The sequence below is a fragment of the Sphaerodactylus townsendi genome, linkage group LG10 (assembly GCF_021028975.2).
Source record: "Sphaerodactylus townsendi isolate TG3544 linkage group LG10, MPM_Stown_v2.3, whole genome shotgun sequence".
In the NCBI taxonomy this organism is placed as follows: domain Eukaryota; kingdom Metazoa; phylum Chordata; class Lepidosauria; order Squamata; family Sphaerodactylidae; genus Sphaerodactylus; species Sphaerodactylus townsendi.
The window spans coordinates 49,823,413-49,841,744 of NC_059434.1; the positions used below are offsets into that span (position 1 = coordinate 49,823,413).

Sequence of the window (18,332 nt, forward strand, 5' to 3'; positions counted from 1 at the left end):
GGGTTAGCAGCAGAAGGATCCTTGCGCAGGGAACAGGGTGGGGAGGAGAAAATAATAAAATAATTATCACTGCCATACTAGCATCTTCTCCTCCTGTTTTTCAAAATATGATAGAAATTATGGGAGATATCTGTCATCTAATTGTACCTTAATCCAGGGTGATCTTAGCCAATAATTAACTATGTTGTCTTTTAGACAAAAAAGTATCTTACCTAGAACAAAAAAAAATGCCAGCAAGAGCAATTTAAGTCAAATATTTATAAATCCCTAAAGAAGTCAACTTTCTAGAGGTTTCGTCGCACTAACAGGAACAAAATTTCAGTCAGCATTGTTTGGTATTTACACAACAGCACTGATATTGTTTCTAAATTTTAAAAACATTTTTGAACTGAAAATTATGAACAACAAATTGGTTTTTAGAACCACCAGACTTTACTTCTGGAAAATCTAACATTTTCCCCCAAAAATCATTTCATATTAAACAGGAAAATTAACATCTCATGTTCTGCACTCTTCTGCAGTCTCAAAGTTTTGTACTTCAAGTTACGGTACAGCAAGGCACATACAATTTCTCTTCCTTCAGAACACAGCAGAGATACTCCCTGAAATAATTTTAAAATCCTCAAAGCAATTAGAAATACTACAAACGTTGCATTTTTTCCCTTAAAAACTTGGTTCCTACAAGACCATGCACATTTAGAAAAGTGATTTAACAAGTAACTTCTTTACATATGTACCTGCAATCTAATATGCTGCGTTTCAATTGTTCTTACCTTGGCTTACACACGTTTTGGATTTTCATTCATTTTAAAGGTTAAACCATCTCTAGTATCTTTGAGGATTTACAAATTTATGGAAAAAAATTAAGCCCACCCCAACCTGCACGGGGGTTGAGCGATCATCTCTTCTTCAAAGCAGTGTACTTCCACTATGAAGTTTGGGATTACATGTCATAAGTGCTTTATTAGTCAACCTAGTGTCATAAAAGCCTTCCAACTCCTCTTTTGGCCAAGAATGTCCTTTCATAAAGACAACTGAATTTAAGAGGTAGATTTCTCCATGATGCACTTATTTATTTCAAATAAAAAACAAAGTTCTCTGTAGAACAAAGATCACATCTTGAAAAAAGCTTGATACATTATTTAATACAGTTCAGTGTTTTAACAGTCCTAAGCAGAAGTGGGGGCAGCTTGATGCATTTGATGCCCTCTTCCTCAGAACACTAATCGGCTGATAGTACTAAATCCTCCCCCGCCTCCTCCACCTGTCGGTCCGCAGCTTCCTGGGGGATCACTGTCATCAAATCCGTTCGGTCGAAAGGAGCATGAAGCTGCAGCTGCTTGAAGGGCCTGTGTTCGAGCACTAAGCTCTTGCTCCTGAAATAAGATCAAAACTGTCAAATAATACTTGGTCAAATCAACAGTTCACTGACACTGCACAACAGTACAGATAATAAGTTATTTCAATCGCAATGTAAAGTTTCCTGCAGACAGACAGCTGTGTTTTGAAATGTCACCATATCCTGAGAATTGTAAAGCAACCTAAGGGACTATAAAGTTTCCAGTTGATTTATTTTGCACAGATTAACCTGATATTAAAAGCCATGATACAGTATTTAATTCAATGGAACCTTCCTTCCCAGCATGCTATAAAAAGGGGTGGGGTCATCTTATATCTGCTCAATTAAATGCAGACGACAGATTTCTTAAAAACAATGTATTTGATGCTAATAGACAAGCCTTAAAGTTGCACTGCAGATGTATTGCAACACTAAAAATAGAAGTCCAGCTATTTAATCGCTTCTGCTAAAAACAATCAGTTTTGCATCATGTAAGGTCTGGAAGAGTTCAACAATACCTTGCTTGGGAGAATCATATATTATGAACTTATATTTTCGCCTGTCAAAAAATGAGAGTGAAAGAACCTAACTTTTCACATTCTTCAAAGTAACACATATTGTGCCACTTCTATCATCTGTATATCATTTCTGGCGTTAAGAATAATTTTACTTGGATTATCAACCCAAATGAATACCACATAAGGTGCCCATAGAAAATTCAGCTTACCATTATGTACAAGATTAACGTGATTCAGACATCTTGCCAAAGCACAATTTCAGTCATTCTGATTTGGCAGGATGTCTGAAGTAAGTCAGCAAGCCAAAAACAGAAAGTGCCAGTACAGCCACTTTTCACAGCATTCGTGTACAGTCTGTACCTTACCTGTAAATATAACTTATTATCTTTTGTAATAGCATCCATAAGATCTTTTTGAAGTGGAGGATCGCCATTGACCCAAAGCCCATTGGGTGATTTAGTGCCAAGAACATTTGCACTGTTCTGTTTCTTATAAAACAACACATAAGCAGTATCCTTGGGGAATCGGCTTGTAATTTTCTGTACTGACTGAAATGAGGTAAATGTCACTCTGCTGTCATTAAATAAAAACCACTCCTTTGACACCTCATTTTCATCCAGGTCCTTTTCAACTGCTGCAATTGGAGCCTCTCCAGCCATTAAATTACTTTGTGGATAAGCTAACGCCAGACCTTTAGCTTGATCACATGGTCCTAATGAGGGTGCCGAACTAGCAACATTTCGGGCATAAGAGTAATAATGTCCACTTTCAGAAGATATGCCAGAGTGCACAACCACAGAACTTAATATATAGGGGACGAGTTGAGGACAACACACTTCTTCAGCACCAGAAGGTTTGAGTTTTTTAGCTAGATTCTCACCAGTGTCAGAAAACTCAAGCCCTGCAGACCACATGCCTGATACTTGCCCCAGGGATGGCAGAGTTCTTTTAACAGGCAACTCCAGAGTAAGTGGCAAAGACACGTTATCTAAGATTTTGCGCCTAATGTGACACTTGGGGTCATATGAGAATCTCAACAGTGTGAGAATGAGGTATTCCGGCTCCTCCACAATTTGCATAGTTTTTTCTGCATTCTGTAGAGAGGCACATTTTTCACACACTGATAAGAGCTGGTTGTCTCCCTGGCGACTTCAGGCGCTTGCAGCGCTTTTGAACTCAGCAAATTCAGTAACAGAAGGAAGTGAAGCTTCAATAATGTAGCCGCAAAATCCAGCCCGGTGTCTTCAGCTTTGCAATGAAAAAAAAGGTTCTGTAGAAATATTGCAGCCGGAAGTCAATGGGAACATCTTTCAATAGTCCATCAACCTGCACGGCTTCTCTGCTTACTCGAAGTTCGCATTTAACTGTTTCCACCCACTTTGGACATCGAGCAACCCCTATCGAATCCCCAGCACCCAGACTATCATCGAGCCCTTCAGACCTTTCTAAACCCCGTGCGTCAAAAAATTTCTTCAAGAATATAGGAGGACAAAAAGCAAGCGCCAAAACATCCCTGCAGCGTTCTTCCGTACAGCTACTTTCGCGCTTTAAACAAAGCATGAGTGCGTTTCAGAAAAGCCAGCGCAGCTTTTCCTCTGTTCGATCTTTTCTATTAAGGTTCTATCTTCTGTTCCTGTACAGGGTGGTTTGGTAAACTTCTGCGTCTTACTGGACACTTCTTGCACCAGTGATTCTTCATTCATGTCATCTTGAAGTTTTGATGAAGTCAGAGCTCTCAAGGTTCTCTCTTCTTCATGAAGCCTAAGAGAGGGAAAATCCAACCAGATTATTTATTTCAACCATCTCTTTGTTTACTATGCATCTGTACACGTATACATCTGAATATGGCTACAGTGGAAGGAAAGGCTATGAGTGGGGACTTCTATATCCTATGATTCTGCCGGTTCCAGCTGTAGTAATTTACTGTTGCCACAGAAAGACCACTATTCAGCCTATAATGGGATTTCACGATATGAGGGAAAATCTGACAATACATGACAAATAAATTGATACCAAGGATGCCCGTACATAGAAGCTTATTACAGAGATGGACAATCCCTTGCAGGGATCTATCTGGTCTACAGGAAAGACCAAAAAAACTTTTGAAAACAATGGGGTTGATCTCTAGGTTTTACCACTAAGGACTGACTTGCACACTGGAGGAAAAAAAAGCTCTACCATTTTAGCTTTTGAACATTAATACAAATTCAAAGATCAAATGAAATATCAAACAAGACACCAAATTAGTTCTTCACTAGAAACCCAGCTTTCAATCTTTGAAGTGTGGATATGCTCCTATAACTTGCAACTCAAACTCCGGCCTGAAACAGATTAAGAGAAACCGAAAGGACCACCACGGTTGCCTTACTGTGCAAACTGTTGTTTCATGTGAAAAGCACTCTCTAGTCAACCATGTTAACAAGTCGCACAATGCCCACAAGATATTGCACATTATCAAAATTCTAAAATGTCAAACCTGTCTAGCAGGAACCTGAGGTATTCAGAGCAATCCTGCTGGGATCTAGGGGTGAACCAAGGTGGCCTTGAAGCCTCAAAGAAAATCCGAGGAGCGTATGCTTCCCTCTATATGCAGGGGAAAAATAACTAGTTAATTCCAAAAGTGTGGTATTTGTCATAGTTGCAAAGCTAGAAATTATTGAAATAAGAACATTTAACTATGCATACACACCTGAGTATGAGCCAAAAATGCAAAAAGATGTTGCAGCTTTCTCATCAGGGAATTGCATCCATTCAGATTTAAAGACAGCACGTGTCTCCTGAAACTGCAAAGAGGGGTGGGGGGTGAAGTATGCAACATTTCTAGGTACTGTCACAGACAAAATGTTCTGATTATCTCAGATCAAATTTATCAGAAAACAATGGCTTTGCCCAGTGTTTGCTTCATTTATGGAGAATAATTCTTAAATAAAGAATGCCCCAAACATACTATGGGTAGACTGCATTCAATTCTCAATTAAAAAGGTAGCGAAAATTTTAAAACCACAGTTGAATTCATTTAAATTGTAAGATACAGAACGCTTTCTTGACTAAAAGTTTATAAAACTCTGCAGAAAAAAGAAACCATCAATGGTCAAAATGTGCAGAAGAGCACCAATTTCCATCTACCATATACTGTGTTTCCCCGAAAATAAGACAGGGTCTTATATTAATTTTTGCTCCAAAAGGTGCATTAGGTTAGGGCTTATTTTCAGGGGATGTCTTATTTTTTTCCATGATTTTGCGCCCCCCACATGACCAGAGCAGCTGCACCGGGGAATCTGTAACTAGGGCTTATTTTTGGAGTAGGGCTTATATTTCACACATCCTCCAAAAATCCCGAAAAATCATGCTAGGGTTTATTTTCAGGGTAGGTCTTATTTTCGGTATGCACTATTTTTTATTAGAAATTAGTAAAAACTGCAAATGGTAACATTTTTATCAACCTAACAGCCAGCATTCTATGTCCTGTGTAGTTTTGAACTTCAAGAATGCTTTCCATCTGTGATACAATGTTGTCTTGGTTAGGGAGAAATTAATTTAGGCAAGTAGACTCATTCTGGCTTTTTATGTAGCTGCAATACTGAAAAAAGAACTGTGGATGAAAGGAATGAAAACACTGGCAAGCAGATGACGACTCTGATTCTTAAAAGAGGAAGTTACAACTTACTCTGTAGCCATGAATAATGCCTGAATCACACTGTTCATGTAACAGGTATTTCCCAAGTTAATCAGACCAGTCTTTCCAGTTTCAGATTTTCCAGAAAATCTAGACAAACAAGATTGCAAGGAATTGGATTGAGAAGTCCAGGCACTCTGATTCAGTATCATCTTAATTTTCTCTTCATTGGGTTTGGGATGATCCTGTGGAAGGGGACAAGGGGAGAGTTGAACATTGAGCAGCAACATCTCTCTGCACTTGTTTCCAGAAACACTGGCTTCCATGAAGCAACTAGCTTGCACTTTGCAATCCACTCACCCCAACTCTGGTCTCAAGTCTATTTTTGTATTCAAGTCACATATGACTTATGGCAACCCCTAGTGGGGTTTTCAAGGCAAGAGATGTTCAGAGGTGGTTTGCCTTTGCTTGTTTCCACGTCATGACCCTAGTATTCCTTGGACCCTAGTATCCCATTCAAATGCATGCCACAGTTGACCTTGCTTAGCTTTTGAAATCCAGCAAGATCAGGCCAGCCTGGACTACCCAGGTCAGGCTCATGCTCTTGCTAACGAAGCAAAAGTAGGGCAGGGAAAATGCACACATCCTAGAGTACCAACTGTAAATGTACTGCAAGATCTGTAAATCACTTGCCAAGAAAACCATATCAAGTTTTAAACTGCAGCAGTGAAATAGAACAGCTTCTGTCCACCGTTTGATACGTCCTGCTAGTTATGATGCTGTTATCAAAAGATCCAATATTCGGTTCTAACACAATATTAACAATGATATTTTTCCTCATAGAAATAAATGCTCCACCTCTAAATGAAATGAAAATATATATGACCAACACACATTAGCTTCATCACACATTACACAGTTCCTTTGGAAGCTGATCAGGAAAATATTTAAGCTAGCTCTAACAACTATGTCTGAAATCAAACCAGTTTAGGCCAATTCAAACAACCATTTCAGAAATCATTCACCAATAGTCTCTGAAGGGGATCCAACAGGATGAAAATACACCCAACACTTAAAATGTTATTTTGGAGGAGGCCATCATTCTAAGACCTTACTTCAAAACTTGAGTGAAAGAGTCAATTTACAAAGCCTTTAACCTTTAAATAATTGCAAGAATTGTGCGTTAGAATGTACTCAGCTACGAATGTATTTCCAAGCTGTTCCTTTCACAGGATATTTACAAATTCAACATACCCTTATTTTATACAGAAGATTGCTGTTGAAAGTGTACATGCATGGAGAATTATTCTTGGCGCTGTTACTTCCTTTCACTAAATAGATGATCTTTCTAGTCTTACCCCTCTCGTCTCTATGTCTGCATTCTACAAATAAAATACTTAAACATTTGCATCAACATACCTTGATAGCTTCTAAAATAGGTTCATAGAGTTCTGGGAATCCAGAGTAATGATACATCATACAGTGTATGAGCTCACTCAGCTGTTCCAGAAAAGTTGCACTGGAAGGTGGGCCTTTGCTTTTGAAGGATTTTACAAGCTTGACCACATGTGGAACAATCTAATGTTAAGATAAAAAGAGCAAAGACACCTAAGAGTCAACAAAGATTTTGCTAATCACTACATTTTGGAAGGTAAACCACATTTGAGTGCCCTTGATCAGAAGTATTTAATTAACAAAAACATCTCAATAAAACACCATGTACTGTTCTTAACCATTTGAACACTGATTAATTTCTCCTTCATGGCACAACCTATGAATCTATTAGATTACAATAATTTTGACAATCAATAACTGTAGTTAGTTAGGTACTGTCATTAAACTATGGAGGCATTCAGAGCACCATCTAGTATGAATGATCTAAAACAGGGGTGTCTAACTCTGGCGCTTCAGATGTTCATGGACTACAATTCCCACCAGCCCAATTGGCCAGCTGCAGGGGCTGATGGGAATTGTAGACCATGAACATCTGAAGCACCAGAGTTGGACACTCCTGATCTAAAATGTTACCTACAAGTCTAACTCTCCCATCTTAGCTACAGTATTTTGGTCAAAACAATACGTCATTTTTACTACACACCCACTATCTTTACATTTTAACGTTTACTTTTTTTCATCCCAGACCTTTAATATTCAAGAGTATAAACTGACTTTAGAAGGCAACCAAGTTCCCCTAAGATGAACTGCATTAAGAAACTAGACTGAACTGTACATCTTTATCCAGCTCTTTTTTCTACTCACATATTTGATTTTATAACTAAGAACTATTTACTATTCCCATTTCTATAACCACTCCTTACTGTGATTGTCCTGTTTCTATCTGAAGGGCAATAAATTGTCCCACACGAGGTAGGAGGTCTGCCTAGTTACCCAGAAAACTACTGCCAACAGTGTATAATACTCTGGACAGTTTGAAATGTGTAGTTCCATACCAACGCAGCAAAGGAAAGGGATATTAAAATACCTACTACTGTTCAGGTTTGTGGCTGGATCAACAGGCTCCCACTTACTAGCCCCGGGTGCTAAGGGAACGTGTTTCTCACAAGTAGAGGAGGATATAAAATAGATATCAGTGAGCTACCATATTATAACCAGATGTTTTATTCATTTTCTTATTTGTATAAGTAACATTTGTTTTGCCATTGTGGGCTAACTTTTGGTCCTTTCTTGTTTCTGAAGATTAGCATACCAATGTCAGATTTGGACCACTGACTATTATGGGTCATTCAGAACTCAAATATGCTTTACTCCTCTTAAATCAAGCACTTCAATCCTGAGTATGTTTTGTTTGTAATCTCTTTCAGTGACTACATTTTACAACATGACAAACATGCCTTAAAACACTTGTCTTCCAGTTCTGTAATGCTAGTCTTACAGCATTATTTACTGAAAGCCCTTGCTCTGAGTTTCGTATTTTATAATCTGTCTTTGGTTTCACATAAAATTGCTTTATTAATAATGGTGGTGCTAATGAGAACTATAATAATAACCACTGCAATTAAGCTGTTGACTTGTATAACATGGCTGGAAGCGATACTCCTCTTTCCCCCACCCCACTATTTCACAAAGTATGTGCATGCAGACATCATGGCAAAATTGTGCTTGATTAAACCAGAAAGTTTTCAGTCAAGCTCCATATGTGCACAGGGATGGAGAATCTGCAAGTACAAAAACAAGCTGCTTTCAAGACAGATCCCTGTTTAATAACAGCTTGCTGCAGTCATAAGTGCTTGCAAAGTCCTTTTCCAAGGCTGCTCAAGGCTGCAATCTAGATTTTAATAAGAAAGACAATAAAGTGACCCACCAATTATATGAGTCTACTTCAGTAAAAACATGCTTATGCTATTTGTAAGGGGATGCTTTAAGGCTCAGACAATAGCTTACCAAGTGAAAAGCCTCTGGAGAATGCTGAAAACTAAGCAACATGTGAGAAAGGACAGCTAAAGCACAAGGTCTCACAAGAGGAAACCAGAGTCGATTAAAAACCTAAGAAAAGACAAGCAAACAAAAACACAATGACTGATGGAATTCACATGTATTCAGTAGTGGTCTAGTAGATTTGTTTTAGTTATGTGTTATTGACTATTTAAATATCACTAGAACAGAAAAGGCAAAACATCAGCTAGTCTACAAAGAAGTCTGGCAGCTGCACTATGCTTGTACCTACCATTAAGGTATCATACTTACCAGTTCAATTTTAAGCAGAGTAACATCAATAAGGATAGTAAACTTCTGGACTGCAGCCAGGCCTTTTAACAGTGCAATCACCCAGGTCTCCACATGCTGAGCTAACGGCCAAGAAAGCCAGTCAATCATTCTGAAAAGTGATAGGTACATATGTCAATATCTCGGGTACAAAAGTTGTGCTCTGTTATACAGCTTCTGTTAAATCTAGGGTTAGTTTGCACAATACGAAAACCACAGGCAAATCACCGTAGGTCACACCAAGACCAAATTTCAATGGCATGGCATCTCCCTGAAAAAGTTCTTTTACTGCAGAGTAATCACATCTGACCCTCTTAATTTTATCATTTTTAACATCAGTAAGTAATTTAAATTTGAACTGTAAAAACATACACATAACATAATTTACAAGCCAATGAAGTCATACATCATTAAAACCCAATTAAATATGGTTCTTCAAATTGTTGGTGTGTAGAACATTCTACACAGTATCTATATTTTTATTAGCAAGCAGCAAGTGGATCTTCATTGTGCAATCCTTTCCTAAAAGTAAACTGTCCAGCTATTTAGCTCGTAAGTCATTATAAATAGGATGGGACAGTAAACAACAAATGTGGTTGCACAAGTGTCAAGGGCACAAATCAGAAGCACTGCATTTTCCTCCTCTTGTCATGTTGTAAATATTTACTAGTAAAGGCAAGCCTAACAGAATGGATTCATTAGGCATCATCCTTTTCCAAAAGGACATTTACTGTGCCACATGTATAAACAACAGTGAGGTTCTTTCCACACAGATGTGTCATTTCATACTGGGCCTTCCTTGTACAAAAATGTGCTACTATTCAAAAGTCACCATTCAACATTTCTGCCTGTTTCCATATTTTCTTGATTTTCAGGAGGAGTGAAAAAAAACCTTGTTTGTGGAGCAACAACATTATCTGCTCACTGTTAACAGCAATAACCAATGGGGAAGAACAACTGCCCCAGCATTTCTGCCGGACTTTAGACTGCCACCCACCTATGGGAAAGTCTGAAATGGGCACTGCAATAGTAAGGACAGGAAACGAATAGGCCCTTCAAAATGGCCTTAGAAAGCACATATCAGGAAATAAGCATAGCATAAATAATTAAAACAACTGGATCCATACAAAACAGCTTAAAGAATTCACAGGCCCCTTCCTGAAAACAACTGTCCAATAAATATCAATTTATCACAAAAATCCTCTTAAACAATACTACTTTGCAGTGTCTTTGGAAACATAACAGTGGTGACCAAACAGCCCTACCATAGTGGAATGATAGGCCACTCTGCAATGAAAAAGCTTGTGAATGAGCTGTGATCACTCTATTCTTGGAAGAAATATTAGGGTATCAATTAATACCAGCAAAATGTATCAACTGTTCACTAGAATGGTGTAACTATTCTTTAAGGATATCTACAAGTACTTTTGTGCAAATTTTCTATAAGATTCAACTGAACACATTACAATATCTACATGCAGATCTATATATAGATATCTATATCCATCTCACCAAGGAAGACGCCACCAAAGATGAAACAGAATATAGCACTGTATCTTGTAAACTTAGGAGATACTTAAGTACAAGTTGTCCATTAAATTCCCTATGGTTCTAAAAAAGTATGCTGGATCACTCTAACTATGACAGGCTTCTGGGAATTAATATAAGGATTAGAGTATAAGGGACGGGGAGGGGGGAGCAGAATTTTAACATTAACTCTTAACAGGAATAGAGCCCTAAACGTGTGGTACAATTGGGGAAATTATAAGCATTAACTAGATATTTTCAGTTTCGATATTAACAAAGGAAGAAAATATTTTAAACATGGCTATTAGAGTGACTGCTACTATTCAAGAACCTAATGCTAAAAAAGCCAGACTACTCACTAGCGCAGTTACATTAAAAGTTGTTATAACTGTCCAAAACTATTTTTTACATGCAAAAGGAAAGAAAACAGTTTAAAGGCAAGGCTTTCCATGGATATTTGGAACCATATATGGAAGAAAACAAATGAATGTATATTTTGATTAATACTGTAATTAAATGATGGCTGTACCAGCGATATCTACTCTCTCAGCTAAATCCAAGATGGTCAACAGAAGAAAATAGTGATGATAAATTCTGGACATGGTAATAGGAAAGAGGCATTTCATTCATTGTTAGACAAGTGAAAACAATAAATGATTCCTGGTAAAAATGCAATTATTAAGCAAGATAACTGTGATTACACTGATTCTTGATCCTAGAGTTTATATATTCTGTCACATTTCAAAAGATAAATACCCCTTTTATTCTACAAGATGATAACCTTCTGAAATGGTTAATTCCCAATCACTCATGTACACAAAAACCCAGCATTAGTGCCCATAAGCTACACTGTTGTGATGTCTGAATATCACTTTAGAGTTTAAATACACAAGTTCAAGTGGTAGTTTCAGTGGTAGTTATGGACAGAAAAAAGTTTAGTTCAAAAAGGTTTATAGCTGATACTACTACTTGGCTAAACTTTGTCAGATTGTAATGCTCAGGATAGAAGCAGACTGCTTCTTTGTGTGCTCTGCACCACCAGCTGCACATCTCGACAATCTACATAACTGTTCACAATGTAAAGATACTGAGCACAGTCCAGCAGAATTTAGTAGTTATGAAGAATCACTGCAATAACTGGAATAAGTTAACTATGAGTAAATCAACAGGTGTGTATTTAGAACTCAAGACCATTTTGGTTCAAAGGTTGATGATAGATAACTTCTTTACAAATAACCCAGTAATTCTGAAAAAACAAACAAACCAAGTTTGTGCTGCTGAAAGAAGCCCTGCCTGACTTTGGATGACAAATTTCTAAAATCTAGCAGAGTAGATTCAAATGCCTTGGAACTAAGAGCTTCTTATGAAAGCAAGTCCTTCTTACACAAGGGATGTTTGTAGTTCCTGACTTCTGTGGACCGACAGTGAAAAGGACTGGATAGCAATGATCTCCAATCTATTACTGGAAAACCGCTCATAAGATTCTGGATCCAAGCTAGTGTTCCCACGCAATTGTTTTCCTCAAATTGATGCAACAGAAGTACACCACAGCATTCACACTCATACAAACTTTCCAGATTAGGAAAGCAAGAAGCCAGTAATCAGACCTCTGTATCTGTACATTCAGTTTTATAAGGAAGGAAAGAGTCACCTTTCTTTGTATTACTAAAATTACATGCATTCTTTTCACAGTTGCAACTTCCACAATTCTAAAAGGATCTGTATTGGATTTAACAGACAAGCTTATTTTTTGCGTTCTAACGTGATCAGTTTTTAAAATGTCAGGTAGCAAATTTTAGAAGTAGATTCCTTGCAGTATAAATATTTACAAAATCATGGATAGTAATCCAGAGGACATATTTTTCCCCTCTTACGTGAGAAGAAATGCCTCTTCAAGAATTTTGCCTGCTTTAACAAGTACACACATAATGTAAAACCAAAGAGATTGTAACCAGAATTGTTTTGCTCATGTGCATAATTCATGCACTTTTAATCAACAAAAATGATGTGGTCAAGACTTCCTTAATTGGGCAAAAACTACATTTTTTTCTCCACTATAAAGACCATACCTGCACAAAGCTTGAGTCATACTTGCATCTTTTACATTTGGGTCTGTCGTAAGGCTCCCAATGAGTACTGTAATCATCTGTAATGGAATATGCTGCACAAGACTTGCCAGGGCAACAGAAGGTTCAAATGAAGTATCTACAATGGCGACACCAAGATAAACATCAAAAGCAAAATATCACTTGTTTCCTCTTTCCTTGGTTCTCAGAGCGTTAAAGAATTCTCAACCTGGGAGATGGGAGCTAAAGTACTCAGAGATGAGGTTTAAGCTCACTGGGTGATCTTGGGCTAGTCAAACAGCGTGGTATAGTGATTAAGACTTTAATCTAGAGAACTGGATTTGTTTCCCCACTCCTGCACCTGAAGCCTGCTGGGTGACCTTGGGGTAGTCACAGTTCTTTCAGAACTCTCTCAACCCTGCCTACTTCACGAGGTGTCTGATGAGGAGAGAAAAAGGGAAGTAGTTTGTAAGTCACTTTGAGACTCCTTAAGGTTGAGTATACATCCAAACTCTTCTCCTAACCTACATCACAAGGCTATGACAATAAAATGGAAGAGAGGAGAACAATGTAAGTCAGTTTGCCAATGGGGAAAAAGGTGGAATATAAATTCAGTCAATAAATAAAAAATATTAAGGGGAGGGAGAACTAGTCATGTTTTGCTTTCTGCTTTTAAAAAATGGACCAGGTTCATTTTACTATAAAAACAGAGCACCTAAAAAGTTTATTTGAGTTCTTTGTATGCTTGTATATCAGACTCAACAAGCTGTGTCATGGTGTCTTAGTTCGGTCAGACACTATCTCACCAATCCTTTGATTCCCCTCAATTTCTGATACAATTATCTGAGCAAAGAGTGAGTGTATACTTCAGTAACATTACAAGTTTTCTAAGCCTGGTTTAACAAGGACCATTCAATACCAGGAGCTTTGACTATCTCCTCATGTAAGACACAGTGAGTTGCCAGGGGCAACTCACTGTGTTGCCCCTCAAGCTACACCCTGAGATGTACCAAAATCAACTTTGGAACTGTCACATTGGTGAGGAAGCATCAGTCTATTATGTTAACTTCAACAAGTAGGAAATGCAGACATTTCGGATCCTAATCCCAATTCTTTCACCATTCTAAGGTAATTTATTAGCATAGAGAACTATATGTATGCTAACTGGATATTTTTACACTTAAGAGTCAGTGGTGTCACAAATAGAATACCATTCTGGAATCTGGAGACCCAGGTTGAATCCCCACACTGTCATGGAAACTTGCTAGATGACCTTGGACTAGTCACATACACTCAGCCTAATCTACACTGTTGATGATGCTGGAAAGTGCCATCAAGTCACACTCAGCTTATGGAGACCTGGTAAGATTTTCAAAGCAAGAGATTTCACAGGTGGTTTGCCAGTATCTGCCTCTTTATAGTGACTCCCTGGGTTTCAGTGGTGGTTTCCCACCCACATGATTTGTAATTGTATGTATTCCCAGAGCAGCATAGGCTGGAACTCCCTAGAACTGGCTCCCATACAACAAGGAAACCATTTGAAAGAGCTTTCAAAGAAAACTCACAGCTTTCTCTTTTTAAAGAAGAAGCCTCCGAGCAGCCTGGCCTGAGAAAGCGCTAAGGCACCCAGAGACCTGCCTGGAGGCGCCACTCACCCGTAGACGAGATGATGGCAAAGAGTTCCTGTAAGGAGGGCAGCAGGGTGTCGGGCTCAGCCTTCCACATACTGCGCAGAAGGCCGCTGACCTGGGTGACCTGGGCAACGCAGAGGCGCAGCTCGGCCTCGCGGGTGCCCTGCGTCTGGAAGTGGGCGATGCTGCGCACCAGCTGCTGGCAGAAGGCGAGGGCGGCTTTCCTCCCGCGAGGCAGACACTGGGGGAAATCGCCCAGCAGCTGGCAAAGGCGGGCGCAGAGGGGAGCGGAGGGCCTCTCGCCCACCAGCCGCAACGCTTCTTCTTGCAACAGCGCGAAGAGCTCCAGGACCGCCGGGCAGCTGATGAGGAGGCGCAAGCCGGCCTGGATGTAGTCCAGCACGGCCGGGTCGAGACTGGCCCCGAGGCCGGGGGTCGCACACATCGGAGCCAACGAGGGGGACGCCGGGCCTCCTCCCTGGAGTAAGGCCAGCACCAGGCCGCGGGTGAAGAAGGCCTCGAAGTCGTCGCGGTGGTGGCGGGCGTAGGCCTCGAGCACCTGCCGCCCGACCTGGCGCTGGAAGTGGTCGGGCCCCTGCAGAATGAGGCGGGTGCTGAGCGCGAACATGGCCCGACACTGCGGCCCGCTCAGCGGCGTCTCGGCAGACTCCACCACGCGCCTCACGATCACGCGCTTCAGCTGCAGCGGGTGCGACGAGCTCACCAGCCCCTCCAGGATCTTGTCCATGGCGACCAGCGGACCAACATCGGCCGCCCCGCTCCTTCCAGGCCGGTTTCTACGCTCCGCGGTGGCGGCCGCCCCTCCTTCCGGCCGCCCCTGGACTCACCGCCCGACAGCGGCGCCTCAACATGGATCCGAACCGGCCTGTCTCACGAGAGGCTTCTCAAAACCGGTCAGTTGGAGGCCGCAGACGCCGGGAAAGATCTGACCCGGAAGCGATGATGCGGCGCATAATCACGTCAGACAGGAAATAGGACAGGATTCCCGAACGTGCGTCAACGTCAAAGCAACGATGGGCCTCCCTAACAACGCGCATGCGCCATTCTCGCTGCGAAGGTGTGCTGCGGCTCTTGTGTAGTAGTGCGATCACAGAGTGCGCGGAGATGGAGGGGGCGGGGCGGCAGGAGAGGGCGGGGCGAGGAGGTAGAGAGACAACCGATAAGTGAACGAAATTAGTAGATCTAATCAAGTCACATCTGAATTATGGTGACCTCTGGTGGGGTTTTCAAGGCAAGAGACATTCAGAGCTGGTTTGCCATTGCCTGTCTCTGCATCACAAGGCTGGAGGTCTACCATTCAAATGATAACCAGTGCCAGTCCTGCTAAGCCTCTAAGATCTGAGAAGGCCAGGCTAGCCTGAGATCTCCAATGTCTTTGGAAGAGATATTTCATATCACATACATTATATTTTTATCTGGCAATGCTGGGGTTTGAACCTACAACCTTTTGCATACAAGTGGATACTCTATCACAGCCACAGCCCCTCCCTCCCCTGAATGAAATGAGTGAAGTATGAAGAGATGCCTTGTCTGTCTTCTGTGAGCTCTTGCTCCTCCTGACACGGCTCTCCACAGGCAGACTATATGTCCTTTCAAATTAATAACACACACACCCCTCGTTCATGTATGGCGGAGCAGCTCACTGTGGAGAACCAGCAAAAGCACTGCCTTGTTCTCTCTGTAGACGTTCTTATCCAGAAGCTGTAAGACACATGCTGTCAGCATTGAATTGGGATGGGGACACTTCAGTGGTGTAGTGCCAAGGGAGTAGGGGGCATGATGCCCCAGACACACGCCAATGCAGGAGCGTGGCGGGGCACAAGGCGCACCCATGGCCCGGGTGCTGTTCCCCCTCTCTCTGGCCCTGGGGCACTTCTTAGTATAAGAACTGACATTGTGGTTATGCAAAGCAACTTGTTTGCATTGTCCATCTTCCCTCTGCCTACGTAAACTTGAGTCCAAACTGTTGTCTGTGACGCTAGCCAAGAAATTCTCGTTCTTTCCAAGATAGCTAGATACCACTGGACGTCTGTTGTGACAACTAGTAAATCTAGCAACTCAGTATTTCTCACGTTAAACAGGATCGACTTTGGCCCGAAACTGGATAGAGTCATATTAAAATGTATGCATTGTACTGGTACCACTGAGATACTGGATTTAAGCTGATATTCTCAAATGAGAACCATCAGTGAGCAGAACAGAAAGCTTAGTCAATAGGTGGGCAAGTAGATGGCAGTGTGTTTTGTGAAGAAAGTGACATGATAATAAAGATGGATGCCAGGTTCAGTAAAAATCAAGTAAAGGATCATAAAAGGAAAATGCCAGAAAAAAGACTGAGGCCTGAACAAATTCATTTTTCCTTGTCCAGTTAGTGCTGGGAATGGCTATAATTGCTGCTTCATAGGTAGGTGTGAAGATTACCTACATAAATATTCTGAAGGGCAGAGCTCATCACTGATAGAAGACACAGGAAAATATGACTAACATACTTGCAACTTCAAATAACAGTCAGGATGTAAATTCGTGACATTTAATTTAATTACACCTTATCAAATAATTCCTGAGGAACAAGTAGCATGTGTGGGGGTATTAAGTGCCAACAAGTCACTTCTGACCTATGTAAATCCTATGAATGAATGACATCCAAAATGTCCTAACAACCTTTCCCAACCACCGCCCAAGGCAGTGTATGCTCAGTATTGAACAGCCTTTACTGTCAAGAAGTTCTTCCTAATGTTTAGGGGGGCGGGGCGGGGATCTCTTTTCTTGTAGTTTGAATCCATTACTCCATGTCCTAGTCTGTGGAGCAGCAGTAAACAAGTTTGTGCTTTCATGATTCTTTAATGATTCTTCCTGTTTTTACAAAAAGCAGCCAATTGAAAATCAAACCTACTAAACTTTTTTTACCATTAGGTTTGGAAAAACTGATAGATATTCTTTTTCAGTAAGAACAAAGCAGCTTTATAAGGCAGCTTTTTTAAAATAATCAGTATTGGCAGGAGAGTAAGCTAAAAGGAAGTGCTTGAGAAACGCTTCTTCTCCTGTGTTAATCTTCTTCAATTTGCGACCTCCATGAATGTATTTTATAAAAGGAAAAACAAAAACAAACCCTCTCCCTTTAAAGAAATGTAGGCAAACAGAGGTCCCCAACCTTTTTGAACACAGATGGGCAAAAGCCCTACCTGGCCCCATCCACCCCCTACAAACACTTGGTGGACACCAGGAAAGATTTTGACGGGCACTCTGGTGCCCATGGACATGCATCTGTCTGTCTGTCTGTCTGTCTGTCTGTCTGTCTGTCTGTCTGTCTGTGCCATTGATTCTCATTAGGTTACTATTACACTTGGTGGAGTTCCTACTCCTGGCAATAAAAACTGATACATAGTAGAAGAGGCTTATGGCACCATAGCTCTGCTAATTCATATGAAGAGTGGGACAGCACCATTCTACTTGCATTAAAAGGAAGGAGTGTTGGATTCCTCTGGTGGTAGTATGGGAAACAACAGGCAGTGGTAACAAGCCTACTCTTTTATTCCACCACAGCCCCAGTCCCACCCCACTGTTTTGTAAAGGAACTACTGCCATTTAAGGGTGTGGGCCCAACTTCCAGATTTGAAGTATCCCTTTAAGCTAATGGTTTACTATGGGCAGTAGGATGTAGATTTGGTCATCACATAAATTAGTTTTGCTCGGCTTTGAAAGCTTTTATTGCTCTGTACTCTACTGACTGATATACAGAGACTGTTCCAGAATTTCACGTTTTTATTACTCTTTGGCGATAGGGGTAGGGATCTCTTTCTTAAGTCTTATATGAATCACCACACAATGGCTACCTCAAATTATATAAAAAAATAATCAGTAGTCATATTGGCATAAATACTAAGCAGTGGG

General features: G+C 40.6%; 1 protein-coding gene across 1 annotated transcript; it reads right to left on the reverse strand.

The window, feature by feature from the left end:
- Positions 1–239: 239 nt before the first annotated feature.
- USP38 (ubiquitin specific peptidase 38) lies at positions 240–15,391 on the reverse strand. Its single transcript, XM_048509890.1, is given in 12 exon segments — positions 240–1,376; positions 2,223–3,149; positions 3,151–3,411; positions 3,414–3,618; positions 4,334–4,440; positions 4,547–4,640; positions 5,525–5,718; positions 6,893–7,051; positions 8,876–8,977; positions 9,179–9,308; positions 12,793–12,928; positions 14,445–15,391. Coding segments are annotated over 12 exon segments (3,201 nt in total). The 5' UTR covers positions 15,169–15,391; the 3' UTR covers positions 240–1,214.
- Positions 15,392–18,332: the final 2,941 nt, after the last annotated feature.